Source organism: Symphalangus syndactylus, chromosome 13, assembly GCF_028878055.3.
Source record: "Symphalangus syndactylus isolate Jambi chromosome 13, NHGRI_mSymSyn1-v2.1_pri, whole genome shotgun sequence".
Lineage (NCBI taxonomy): Eukaryota > Metazoa > Chordata > Mammalia > Primates > Hylobatidae > Symphalangus > Symphalangus syndactylus.
Window position 1 is genome coordinate 32,507,920 of NC_072435.2, and position 13,315 is coordinate 32,521,234.

The 13,315-nt window shown below is 55.5% G+C and overlaps 1 protein-coding gene across 8 annotated transcripts in view; it reads right to left on the reverse strand.

Annotated features, from left to right (window-relative positions):
- DENND1C (DENN domain containing 1C) overlaps positions 1-12,386 on the reverse strand; it is a 16,369-nt gene extending 3,983 nt beyond the window's left edge. Inside the window, exons 1-18 of one of the 8 annotated variants that reach the window (XM_055235631.2) lie at positions 11,953-12,386; positions 11,582-11,691; positions 9,863-9,927; positions 9,735-9,778; positions 9,545-9,594; positions 8,364-8,483; positions 8,206-8,275; positions 6,795-6,875; positions 6,635-6,700; positions 6,490-6,543; positions 6,273-6,383; positions 5,258-5,358; positions 5,127-5,172; positions 4,905-5,006; positions 4,695-4,820; positions 2,354-2,458; positions 575-665; positions 435-475 (exon numbers count right to left, since the gene is read on the reverse strand). In XM_055235631.2, coding sequence (XP_055091606.1) covers positions 435-475; positions 575-665; positions 2,354-2,458; positions 4,695-4,820; positions 4,905-5,006; positions 5,127-5,172; positions 5,258-5,358; positions 6,273-6,383; positions 6,490-6,543; positions 6,635-6,700; positions 6,795-6,875; positions 8,206-8,275; positions 8,364-8,483; positions 9,545-9,594; positions 9,735-9,778; positions 9,863-9,927; positions 11,582-11,598 — 1,290 coding nt within the window. In that variant the 5' untranslated portion in view covers positions 11,599-11,691; positions 11,953-12,386. Of the gene's footprint in view, positions 1-434; positions 476-574; positions 666-2,353; positions 2,459-4,694; positions 4,821-4,904; positions 5,007-5,126; positions 5,173-5,257; positions 5,359-6,272; positions 6,384-6,489; positions 6,544-6,634; positions 6,701-6,794; positions 6,876-8,205; positions 8,276-8,363; positions 8,484-9,544; positions 9,595-9,734; positions 9,779-9,862; positions 9,928-11,581; positions 11,850-11,952 lie in introns of those variants that run through there. The other 7 variants (XM_055235630.2, XM_063615794.1, XM_063615792.1 and 4 more) reach the window with 7 other exon arrangements.
- Positions 12,387-13,315: the final 929 nt, after the last annotated feature.

Below are 13,315 nucleotides of genomic sequence, written 5' to 3' on the forward strand. Positions count from 1 at the left end.
TCCTGACCTCAAGCAATTCACCTGCCTCAGCCTCCCAAAGTGCTGGGATTACAGGCACAAGCCACCGTGCCCAGGCAACAAAGTGGTTTTTGAGACAGGGTCTTGCTCTGTCGCCCAGGCAACAAAGTGGTTTTTAAGACAGGGTCTTGCTCTGTCACCCAGGCTGGAGTGCAGTGGTGCGATCTCGGCTCACTACAACCTCCACCTCCTGGGGCTCAAGCCATCATTCCACCTCAGCCTCTCGAGTAGCTGGGACTACAGCTACACCTAGCGAATTTTTTATTTTTATTTTTTCAGTAGAGATGGGGTTTCGTCATGTTGCCCTGGCTGGTCTCAAACTTTTGGTCTCAGCAATCCTTCTGTCTCCACCTCCTAATGTGTTGGGATTACAGGCCTAAGCCAACGCCCGCAGCCTATTGTTCTGGTGGTCTTACCTTTAGATTGTCGGCCCAGAGCTGATAGGATCGAAGGGCCCCTGGGGTAAGGAGAGAGCGTGGTGGTCACCGAAGGCTGGCTGAGGCTGGGGGTGCTGGTAGCGGGTGGGGGGGACCCAGGGGCTGGACTCAGGGCTCACCTGAGGAGGCCCCGCAGCCAGTGATCTCCTGCTCGAATTGATCTGAGAAGCCCTCCCCCTTGTTGAGCTTCTCCAGTCGGGCTTCGATGAACTAGGGTGGGGGACAGTAAATCAGAAGCAGCAGGAGACACATCTGAATGCCAGCACTTCGCAGCCTGCCTGCTGTCAAGATGTAGAAGCCATCTCTGGCCTCCAACCTGCCCACCCCCAAGCACCTGGGAAACTGGAGCCCACTTTATTTTTTATTTTTATTTTTTGAGATGGAGTCTCGCTCTGTTGCCCAGGCTGGAGTGCAGTGGCATGATCCGGGCTCACTGCAACCTCCGCCTCCCAGGTTTAAGTGATTCTCCTGCCTCAGCCTCCCAAGTAGCTGGGATTACAGGCATGCACCACCATGCCCAGCTAACTTTTTTTTTTTTTTTTTTTTTGAGACGGAGTCTCGCTCTGTCGCCCAGGCTGGAGTGCAGTGGCGCAATCTCGGCTCACTACAAGCTCTGCCTCCCAGGTTCACGCCATTCTCCTGCCTCAGCCTCTCCGAGTAGCTGGGACTACAGGCTCCCGCCACCACGTCCGGCTAATTTTTTGTATTTTTAGTAGAAATGAGGTTTCACCGTGGTCTCGATCTCCTGACATTGTGATCCGCCCGCCTCGGCCTCCCAAAGTGCTGGGATTACAAGCGTGAGCCACCGCGCCCGGCCCCAGCTAACTTTTATATTGTTTTTAAAGACAGGGTTTCCCCATGTTGGCCAGGCTGGTTTCGAACTCCTGACCTCAGGTGATCCATCTGCCTTGGGCTCCCAAAATGCTGGGATTACAGGCGTGAGCCACTGTGCCCGGCCCGGAACCCACTTTAGGAGCCAGAGATCCTACCTTCTCCTCCCTCCCCAAGTCAGGACCTGTCCCCAGGGACCAAGCCCTGCCCCTTTCAGGGACCCAGAAATTGATTTCTGCCCCCTCTAGAACTACCCACCCGCTCTCAGTGAACCAAGAGTAGGTGGACCCTATCTTTAGGGATCTTGTGGTCCAAGCTACCTTCTCCCAGGGGCCTAGAAGTCCAGCTCTATGTGCTACCCCTCCCCCCATATCCCTAGGACTCAGGAAATCCTGGGATTTCACAGTCAGGACCCGTCCCCGCTGGAGTCCAGCTTGGACCGCCACCCCAGTCCCAGAAAGACACCTGCTTAGGGACCTGTGAATTTGGTCCCACCCTGATTTCCCTCAGGGACCTAGGAGTAGGTCTTGTCCCCCAGGAACCCAGGAGTTGGGGCTCCCAAGTTTTTGTTTTGTTTTGTTTTGTTTGAGACAGAGTCTTGCTCTATCATCCAGGCTGGAGTGCAGTGATGTGATCTCAGCTCACTGCAACGTCTGCCTCCCAGGTTCAAACAATTCTCCTGCCTCAGCCTCCTGAGTAGCTGGGATTACAGGCACACGCCACCATGCCCAGCTAATTTTTGTATTTTTAGTAGAGATGGGGTTTCACCATATTGGTAGGGCTAGTCTCCAACTCCTGACCTCGTGATCCGCCTGCCTCGGCCTCCCAAAGTGCTGGGATTACAGGCATGAGCCACCGTGCCCGGCCGGGGGCTCCCATCTTTAGGAATCCAGGAGTTCCGTCCTTCCCCACTTGGGAACCCCGGAGTAGGGGATCCTGCTGGACTGTCTACAGCTATACCCTCAGGGACCCAGGAGTCTGCCCTCAACCCTGCCAGTTCAGACAAGCCCTCGGGGACTCAGCAGTCCACCTCCAGTCCCAGCTGGACCCTCAGGGCTATGGCATACCTGTTTAAACAGCTGCAGGTGCACAGCCCGCCGGTGGAAGGCCTGCAGAGGTGCCCCAGGCCTCTGGGCCAAGAAGGCTTCTTCACTGAAGGTCACTGGCTGGCCCTGGAAGAAGTGTTGGAGTTCTGAGCTCCCTGGGGTGCTCCTGGCCCTCCCTCATTCTACTATATATTTATGTAGCAAACACTGATTAGGCACTTGCTGTGTGTCTGACCCTGTGTGGGGCCTCATGGATGGCAGGGAGGACTTAAGCTGTTTTTTGTTTGTTTGTTTGTTTGTTTTGTTTTTTGAGATGGAGTCTCGCTCTGTCGCCAGGCTGGAATGCAGTGACGTGATCTCAGCTCACAGCAACCTCTGCCTCCAGGGTTCAAGTGATTCTCCTGCCTCAGCCTCTTGAGTAGCTGGGACTACAGGCACGTGCCACCATGCCCAGCTAATTTTTGTATTTTTAGTAGAGACGGGGTTTCACCATGTTGGCCAGGTTGGTCTCGTTCGCTTGACCTCGTGATCCACCCGCCTTGGCCTCCCAAAGTGCTGGAATTACAGGTGTGAGCCACCGCGCCCAGCCCTGTTTTGTTTTTGTTTTTTTTTCATTTCTTTTTTTGAGTCAGGGTCTCACTCTCTCACCCTGCTGGAGTGCAGTGGTGTGATCTTGGTTCACTGCAACCTCTGCCTCCTGAGCTCAAGCGATCCTCTCACCTTAGCCTCTCGAGTAGCTGGGACCACAGGTGCACTCCACTACGCCGGCTAATTTTTGTAGTTTTTGTAGAGACATGGTCTCACTATGTTTCCCAGGCTGGTCCAAACTACTGGGCTCAAGCAATCCACTCACTCTCAAAGTGCAGGGATTACAAGTGTGAGTCACCGACCCGGCCGATTTAAGCGTTTATCTCGAGTAAGGTGGAAGCCCCGGAGGGGTGTGGGCGGGGTAGGGGGGAAATGATCTGACTCAGGTGTTCACAGGTGACCTCTGGCCACTGCAGAGAGGACAGACTCTGGGAGATAAAGCAGAAGGCTGCTTGCAGGAGGCCGGGCACGGTGGATCACACCTTTAATTCCAGCACTCTGAGAGGAGGAGGTGGATGGGTCACCTGAGGTCTGGAGTTTGAGACCAGCCTGGCTAACATGGTGAAACCCCATCTGTACTAAAAATACAAAAAATTAGCCAGTGTGGTGGCGCATGCCTGTAATCCCAGCTATTCGGGAGGCTGAGGCAGGAGAATTGCTTGAACCCGGGAGGTGGAGGTTGCAGTGAGCCGAGATTGTGCCACTGCACTCCAGCCTGGGCAAGAGAGTGAGACTCTGTCTCAAGAAAAAAAAAAAAAGAAGAAGCCTGCTTGCGGGCATTAATTTTAGGCAAACAATGAGAGGGTCCAGACCAGGGTGGAGACAGAGGAAGTGGGTGGTCTGAGTGCAGATTCAGGATGCAGAGATGACAAAAACGTCAGATGCTCAAGTGATACTGGAACCCCCCAACAATTTTACAGATTGGTTGTGAAAAACAGGGGAGGGGGCTTCAGAGATCAAGGCCCTGGCTTCAACATTCACACACTGTGAGACTTCTCCAAAGCCTTGGTTTCCTCATATGGAAAATGGGACTACCACAGTATCCATCTCAAAGTGTTATGAGCATTAAATGAGATAATAGCAGTAGTAGGAGATAGCATTTATTGAGTGCTTGCTGTATGTCAGGTACGATTCAAAGTGCTGGGAAGATGCTGATTCACTGATTCTAATATCCTTCTGGGTGGCACTATCGGGGTCCCATTTTACGGAGGGGCAAACAGAGGCACAAAGTAAGCACTCCATTAATGCTACCTATCATTATTATTTTTTAATTAAAAAAAAATAGAGATGGTGGCCGGGCATGGTGGCTCACACCTGTAATCCCAGAACTTTGGGAGCCTCATGCGGGCAGATCACCTGAGGTCAGGAGTTCGAGACCAGCCTGGCCAACATGGAGAAACCCCGTTTTTACTAAAACTACAAAAATTAGCTGGGCATGGTGGTGCGCACCTGTAGTCCCAGCTACTCGGGAGTCTGAGGCAGGAGAATCGCTTGAACCTGGGAGGCCCTCCAGCCTGGGCAACAGAGTGAAACTCCGTCTCAAAAACAAACAAACAAACAAACAACAACAACAACAAATGTGGGCGGGGATCTCACTGTGTTGCCCAGGCTGGTCTTGAACTTCTGGGCTCAAGCAATTCTCCCATCTCGGCCTCCCAAACTGTTGGGATTACAGGCGTGAGCCACTGCGTCCGGCCATCTACTGTGCCTATCATTATATTGCGATTCATTCAGGAACCCACGAAACCTCTCCCGCAACGTCCCCACTGCTCACCGGGCTGCAGACGAGTGCGTCGCGGTAGCCCCCGAAGAGCAGGGCCTGGGCTTTGAGGAAGAGACGGGACACCCCTTCCCCGGGGGCCAGGGCGACCTTCCTGAGCCGGAGCCTCAGCAGGGACACCTGAAGCACAGGGGAGTGGCCCTGAGTGGGCAGGTGTGGGGCCCTCGCCTCCCAGGGCAGGAAGGTGGGAGGGGCGACACTGACCACATCTGGAGGCAGCGCCTGCACATCGTTAAAGGTCGTCTCCAAGGTATTGGCGTCCACGTTCAGCACCACGACGTCCTCCAGGGCTTTTTCTCGTACTCTCTGCGGAAAAGCAGGGCCGGCCGCTCAGAGCCCGAGAGTCCTTGGCAGAGGAGGGCATCTGGGGGTGTAGAGGGAGGGGGAACCCTCACATCCCCGCCGTCTGAGTAGATCCGCGCTCACCTCGACAAGACTGGCGTGCACTCCAATGAGGTAGGGCATGGGCGCGCTGCGGACCGAGGGGACGGGGTCATGCAGGCATCGCCCCCAGGGCCTGCCCCCAGGCCCTGCCCCTCCCAGCTGCCCTCGCTCACCAGCAGTAGTCCAGCAGGTGTGGGGGCAGCGTGGGGATCAGCACGTGCTCCCAGCGCATGGGGTACAGGAGCGCGCAGGACGCGTGGACGCACGAGGTCAGCTGGGGAGCGATGTCGGGGCGTGGAGTCAGGGCCTGGACCCTCTAGCGCGAGGGTCTCTTCCAGCTGCATTTCCCACGTCCCCAGTCTCCTGTTCCCCCTCCCCATTCACTGCTGGATAATGAGTGACAACTCGAATCCCTTTAGAAATCATGTGGAGACCAGGAATTTGGCCACTTACAGTGCTTTAAGCGGGTGAAGCCAGGACTCATACCGTCCTGATCCCTCTCTCTAAGGGGCGCAGTTAATAGGCAATACCCCTGAGTCTTCCCCCATGCAGGTAGAGCAAGGACTGAGCCTCCACTGACTCCACCCCGAAAGAGGTGGAGCTATAACGTAGCCCGCCCTTGTCCCGCACCAGGGGGTGGAGCCACGATGTAACCCCACCCAAAGAGGTGGAGTTGGAATGCAATCATTTGGCCCCGCCCCTAGGGGTGGAGCCAGTCTCCACCTCTGCCTTTGACCCTGGGTTTCAGGGTCCCTGGGAGTATGGGTCTCTAGTTTTTTGGGCCCCTTGTTATCCGAGTCCCTGTGTTCCTAGGTCCCTGAGTATTCGGGTCCCTGGGACCTCAGATCTCTGAGTCCCTGAGTCCCTGGGTCCCTGGATTCCCATGTGTATAAGTCCCTAGTTCTCAGTGTCCCTGAGGGTCCTGAGGGGGTGGAGCCAGACCTGTTGTGGCCCGTAGTGGGTGGAGCCTGAGCACAGTACTTCCAAAAAGGAGGAGCTGCAGCGCAGCCCCCTCCCACGAGGGCGGGGCCAGAATTCAACTCTCCGAGACCTTCGAAGGGGCGGAGCCAGGACTTCGCCCTCAGGTCTCACGCAGTGGGGTTAGAGCCAGGAATCAGCCCCGCTGTCCCGCCCCCCAGGGCGGAGCCAGGCCCTGCTCCCACCCCGGCCCAGCGGACCCCGCCTCACGGTGCTGAGTTTGCTGGCGGTGAGCAGGACTCTTCTCTCGGCCAGCAGCGCCGCGAACAGCCCCACGATGTTCTCGTCAGTCACGGCCACCACCAGCTCCGTTAGGTTCCTCTGAGGATCAGAGAGTCGCGCTGGGCGTGGACGGGCCCCTGGATCTTGCATCCCCGGTCCGGGTTTCGGGACCTGCTCTCACCCCCAGAGACCCCTCCCCACTCACGTTCTCGGGGATGGATGGCAGGCGGCCGGAGTCCGGGGCCACGAAGCAGGAAAGCTGGTGGGGGTATTGGCAGGGGGATCAATCAGTCAGGAGGCTGGCCTCACCTGGACCCCCCGACCTTCCAGGGTCCCCGAGCCCGGCTCACCGGCTTGCTATTTCCCCGGGTAGGGGGTGGGATACCCTGCCCGCTGGAGACCGTCACTCCGCTGCCCTGGGGAAGAGGCAAGACTCTGTGGTCATCAGGGCTGGGACGCAGCCTTCCCATCCACCTAAGGTCCAGCGCCCAGGGAATGGGAGCTACTCACCAGCTCAAGCCCCACTGAGGCCTGGGGCCCAGACAGGGACTGCTGAAACAGATTTTGAAGAAGTTCCTCTGCCTCGGTGACCTGGGTAGGACGTGGAGGGGTGGGGGTGGCTGAGCCAGGTGTGGGGATTGGGGATTCCAAGGGCTATGACTACGCTTGAGTGGTCTGGGAGGAGCCAAGGGCTCAGGTCAGTCCTGGGAGTTTTTTTTTTCTTTCTTTAAAAGAAATTAAGATAATAATAATGATAATAATGATAATAATAATAATAGAGAGGTCTCCCTATGTTGCCCAGGCTGGTCTTGAACTCCTGGGCTCAAGGGATCCTCCTGCTTCGGCCTCCCAAAGGGCTACAATTACAGGCGTGAGCCACCGCGCCCGGCTTTTTTAGTTTTTTAATTTAAATTTTTCCTTGTAGTTCGGGCGCAATGGCTCACGTCTGTAATCTCAACCCTTTGGGAGGCCGAGGCGTGTGGATCACCTGAGGCCAGGAGTCCGTGACCAGCCTGGCCAACATAGTGAAACCACGTCTCTGTTAAAAGTACAAAAAAAAAAAAATTAGCTGGGCTGGTGGGCCGCGCCTGTAGTTCCAGCTACTTGGGAGACTGAGGCGGAAGAATCGCCTGAACCCGGAATGCGGAAGTTGCAGTGAGCCGGGATCGCACCACCGCACAGCCTGGGCGACAGAGGAAGACTTCATCTAAAAAAAAAATTTTTTTTTTCTTGAGACAGGGTCTTGCTCTGTCCCCCAGGCTGGAGTGCAGTACTGCGATCATAGCTCACTATAGCTTCGTTCGAACTCCTGGGCTCAGTTGATCCTCCCACCTTACTCTCCTGAGTAGCCGGGACCACAGGTGTGCGCCACCATGCCTGGATTTTTTTTTTTTTTTTTTTTGAGACGGAGTTTCCCTCTTGTTGCCCAACCTGGAGAGCAATGGCGCGATCTCGGCTCACTGCCACTTCCGCCTCCCGGGTTCAAGCGATTCTCCTGCCGCAGCCTCCGAGCAGCTGGGATTACAGGCATGTGCCACGACGCCCGGCTAACTTTTATTTTTATTTTTATTTTTAGTAGAGATGGGGCTTCACCATGTTGGTCAGGCCGGTCTCGAACTCCTGACCTCAGGTGATCCGCTCGCCTTGTCCTCCCAAAGTGCTGGGATTACAGGCGTGAGCCACTGCACTTGGCCAATTTTTTAAAATATTTTGTAGAGACGGGGATCTCACTATGTTGCCCAGCTGGTCTCAAACTCCTGGGCTCAAGGAATCCTCCCACCTCGGCCTCCCAAAATGCTGGGACTACAGGTGTGACACAGTGTGCCCTGCCAGGCCTGGGAGATCTGAGAGGGAGGGGTTGGGAGGTTGGTGGGGGTGGGGGCTGGGACGCCCACAGGAGTGAGAGAGGGGCTGTTCTCACTTGGTCCTGGGCTAGTAGGTCTCCCACTGTGTTCAGTAGCTTGTAAAACACCTCGAACCAAGGCAGGTGGCTGTGGAGAGAGGAGACAGGTTCCACGAAGTGTTCCTAGGCCTCAGCCTTTCCCATCCGCCCCCCCCTCCAACCCGCATATCCCGCACCTGAGGATGCAGAGGCAGCTCTGGGTACCTGCCCGCAGGCGGCAGAAACCAAATCTGCGGTTGCCGGCAAGGTCTGTGAGGGCGAAGGTGAAATGCTGCACGGCGGGGCTGGGGGGCTCCCTGGAGTGGGAAGGGCTGTTAGAGAGACCTGGACATCCCAGCTGTCTGAGGATGTCCCCCCTCCCCAACAAAGCTCCTGGGACCCTGAGTGTATGGGTCTCTAGTTGTCAGGATCCCTGAATGTCTGGGGCCCTGGGTCTCAGAATCCCTGGGTCTCAGAATCCCTGGGTCTCAGAATCCCTGGGTCCTGAATCTCTGGGTCCCTGAATCTCTGTGTCCCTGGATCTCTGGGTCCCTGAGTCCCTGGGTCCCTGAGTCCCTGGGTCCTTGAGTCCCTAGGTCCCTGGGTTCCTGAGTCCCTGAGTCCCTGGATCTCTGGGTTTCTGGATCTCTGGGTCCCTGAATCCCTGAGTCCCTGGGTCCCTGAGTCTCTGGGTCCCTGCGTTCCTGAGTCCCTGAGTTCCCTGGGTCCCTGGATCTCTGGGTCCCTGGATCTCTGGGTCCCTGAATCTCTGGGTCCCTGGGTCCCTGGATCTCCGAGGCCCTGAATCTCTGGGTCTCTGGGTCCCTGAATCTCTGGGTCCCTGGATCTCCGGGTCCCTGAATCTCTGGGTCCCTGGATCCCTGGGTCCCTGGATCTCTGAGTCCCTGGGTCCCTGGGTCCCTGGGTCCCTGAATCTCTGGGTCCCTGGATCTCTGGGTCCCTGGATCTCTGGGTCCTTGAGTCCCTAGGTCCCTGGGTTCCTGAGTCCCTGAGTCCCTGAATCTCAGGGTTTCTGGATCTCTGCGTCCCTGAATCCCTGAGTCCCTGGGTCCCTGAGTCCCTGGGTCCCTGGGTCCCTGGGTTCGTAGGTTCTTGAGTCCCTGGGTCCCTGGGTTCGTAGGTTCTTGAGTCCCTGGGTCCCTGGGTTCCTGAGTCCCTGGATCTCTGGGTCCCTGAGTGTCTGAGTCCCCGGATGCTCATGTATATAGGTCCCTAGTTCTCAGGGCCCCTGAACGTCTGAGTCTCAGGGTCCTCGAGTGTATGGGTTTCCAGATGTCTGAGTCTCTAGGTGTTGAGTCCTTGGGGCCCCTGAGAGATCCGAATCCCTGAGTCCTTGGATCTCCCCGCCCTTCCGTACCTTTCCACATCAAAAGGGAAGCAGAATTTAGGCACCATCTGCATAGCTTCCTGGAGGTGAAGAAAAGCGCAGACTGCTTGGCCACTGAGGTCGGGCACCACCTCCCTGGGCTCCAGGTCCAAGAAACCGAGTCCCCTCCCCCTGGGAGACTGGCTCTCGCCCTGGGGGAGCAAGGACCCAGCCTGGATACCTGGTCCCTGAAGTCTGGAGGGAACTGCCGCAGGATGGGGGGATCTGTAGGAGAGAGCAGGTCTCTAAGTTCAGCGACCCAGGCCCACCCTCCCCTCCCACTCCCTCACTCCCAGGCTCCCAACTCACCCTCCTGCAGAGAGGCAGGGCAGGCCGCTTCGAAGAACCAATCAAATACGGCAGGGGAGCCCCCTCTGTGGGATGCAGAAGGGGTCCAGAGACTTGCTTCTATGCATGTGTGGTTGTGTCTGCCACTTTGCGCACAAGTGTGGTTGTGTGCGTGTGTGCCACAAGGTGCGTCGGCATGTGCATGACTCTGGGGGTTTGTGGCTGTGAGTGTGTGGTTGTGTGAGACTCTGTGTGCAGCAGTGTTAATTGTGCACACAAGTACAGGATGGAGTGAGAAAGTGTGACCGTGTGTGTGTGTGGCTGTGTATGATTGTGTGTGGCTGAGTGCATGGCTTGTGTGAGCAGGCAGTGTGTGTGTGATCCTGTCTGCTGTCTGCCTGAAAAGATGAGACTGTCCCCTACTTCTGTGGCGTGGGACTGCACAGATATAAAGGGCAGCCTGTGCAGTCCCAAGCTAAGTGAATGACATCTCTCTCTCTCTCTCTCTCTCTGTCTATCTATCCATCCATCTATTTGTCTGTCTATCTATCTATCTATCTATCTATCTATCTATCTATCTATCTATCATCTATCTATATCTATCTATCTATCTATCTATCTATCTATCTATCTATCTATCATCTATCTATCTATCATCTATCTATCTATTTTTTTGAGATGGAGTTTTGCTCTTGTCACCCAGGCTGGAGTGCAGTGGCACAATCTCGGCTCACAGCGACCTCCGCCCCACAGGTTCAAGCGACTCCCCTGCCTCAGCCTCCCTGTAGCTGGGATTACAGGTGCCCGCCACCACGCCCAGCTAATTTTCGTATTTTTAGTAGAGATAGGGTTTCACCATACTGGCCAGGCTGGTCTCAAACTCCTGACCTCAGGTGATCTGCCCGCCTTGGCCTCCCAAAGTGCTGGGATTACAGGCATGAGCCACTGCATCTAGCCATGACATGTATATTTTCTTGTATAGATGTGAGTGTGTGTGCCCGAGCAAGTGAATGACGTCTATATTTTCCTGTACAGTTGTGAGTGTCGCTGGGTAACTGCGTGGGATCCTTGTGGGCTGTCTGTGTGTCTCTGTGTGTGAGACCCCATAGAACCCTGGTGGCTGATCCCGCATGTCTCATCAGAGAAAGGAGGGCAGGATACCTAGGTACTTACTGTAAGCCCTGCAAATCTCTGCTTTCCTCCTCTGCCCCCATATCAAGCAGAAGATGCAGCCTTGGGCTCAAGGAGAGAGACAGGGAGATCTAGAGGGAGATCAGCTGCACACATACTGTCCTGCCCACTTGCACACAGTTCCCGCCATGAGGTACCCCAGCACTTCACCCTCACACTGACACAAGTCACACACGATCACCCACTCATACCAACACCCAGCCTCCCCTCTGCCCTGATCACCCACCCTGTGGACCCCCTGAAACCATCACTCAGACATACCAAGGACAAAGCTTAGAGGGGTACATGCATTCACAGAGCTATAGACATAATCACAGGAGCTGGATAGAGAGAGAGAGAGAGAGAGAGAGAGAGAGAGGAGGGAACCGAGAGTGGCCTGTCCCAGAGTGGAGGTCATAGCAGAGGTCCACGGAGTATCTGATTCCAGCCACCTGCCCTGGCAGGTCACTGCACCTCCCAGGCCTGCTCCAGCCCCAGTTCCCCTCTGCCCCGGCTCAGGCCTGGCCTGGGAATCTTGTACAAGAGAATGAGGGATGGGGCGGCTCTTACTCAGCTCTGGATTCCATGGTCCCTGCAGGGCCAGCCCAGCGGGCTCTCTCCCCAGGGGTCCTGGGGGCCTGTGTATGCTGGGCCCCAAGCCGGCTCAGCTTCCTGTGTGGCTGAGAGAGGAAGTTTAACGGGTGACGTCCCCGGACAGAGGCCCTGCCCCCACCCCCTGTGAGAAACCCAGGCATCCTGCCTGCTAATTATGTTGGGGATGGGTGGGCAATAAGTGGTCAGCCTGGGAAGGCAGACCCCCAGCTCTGTTCCCACCAGGCTGGACTGAGTCTGGTTCCCCCCATCGTGCCTGGGCCCTCGTCTCTCCTTCCCCGCTCCGCAGCAGCCAAGATTCACAGTCTGTCTATTAATAAAATTCCTACCCATCTCGTAACTCTTCTTTCCCTTAGTCCATTTGGCCTGGACGGTCACTGGTGGACCACCAGAGGGAGCCACCTGTAAAATGGATGGTGGGGGGGCCAGGGATGGGGACAAACAGCACAAAGTACAGGCACAGGGACAGACAGACAGACACAGACACACAGTTACACACTCAGGAAGTCACCAGCACAGACAAACCGAGTCCAGAACAGCGAGAGACGACAGACATGGAGAGATAGGGAGTCCTACAGCCGGATCAGAGTCCCAGGCCGGGTACAGTGGCTCACGCCTATAATCCCAGCACTTTGAGAGGCCAAGGTGGGAGGATCGCTTGAGCCCAGGAGTTCAAGACCAGCCTGGGAAACATGGCAAAACCCCGTGTCTACCAAAAGCTACAAAAATTATAGCTGGTGGTGGTGGCATGCACCTGTAGTCCCAGCTTACTCAGGAGGCTGAGCCAGGAGGATCGCCTGAGCCTGGGGAGTTTGAAGCCACAGTGAACCAAGATTGCATTACTGTACTCCAGTCTGAGCAACAAAGTGAGATCCTGTCTCAAAAAAAAAAAAAAAGAACTTAGTCACAGATACACACCCACTGTGCACAGAAAGACAAGGTAGGCGGATCACTTGATGTCAGGAGTTTGCAACCAGCCTGGCCAACATGGTGAAACCCCATCTTTAATTAAAAAAAAATACAGGCTGGGTGCGGTGGCTCACGTCTGTAATCCCAGCACTTTGGGAGGCTGAGGCAGGTGGATTATGAGGTCAGGAGTTTGAGACCAGCCTGGCCAAGATGGTGAAACCCCGCCTCTACTAAAAATACAAAAATTAGCCAGGCACGGTGGTGGGCGCCTGTAATCCCAGCTACTCAGGAGGCTGAGGCAGAATTACTTGAACCTGGGAGGCGGAGTTTGCAGTGAGCCAAGATCGCGTTGCTGCACTGTAGCCTGGGTGACAGAGCAGGACTCTGTCTCAAAAAAACAAAAACAAAAGCAACAAACAAAAAATTAGCTGGGCTTGGTGGCGCGTGCCTGTAATCCCAGCTGCTTGGGAGGCTGAAGCAGGAGAATCACTTGAATCCGGGAGGCAGAGGTTGCAGTGAGCCGACATCGTGCCACTGCACTCCAGGCTGGGCGAAACAGTGAGACTCCATCTCAAAAACAAAAACAAAAACAAAACAAACAAACAAAAAAACGCAGAGAGAGACAGAGACACAATAAACAGTTACACAGAGACCACAGCCATTGATACAAACAGAATAACAGAGAAATAGACCCAGATAGATGGAAACACACAGCACAGACCTAGCTCAAGTAATAACCAGATATAGATAGATACAGCCAAGACCTGGCCACATGCAGAGAGA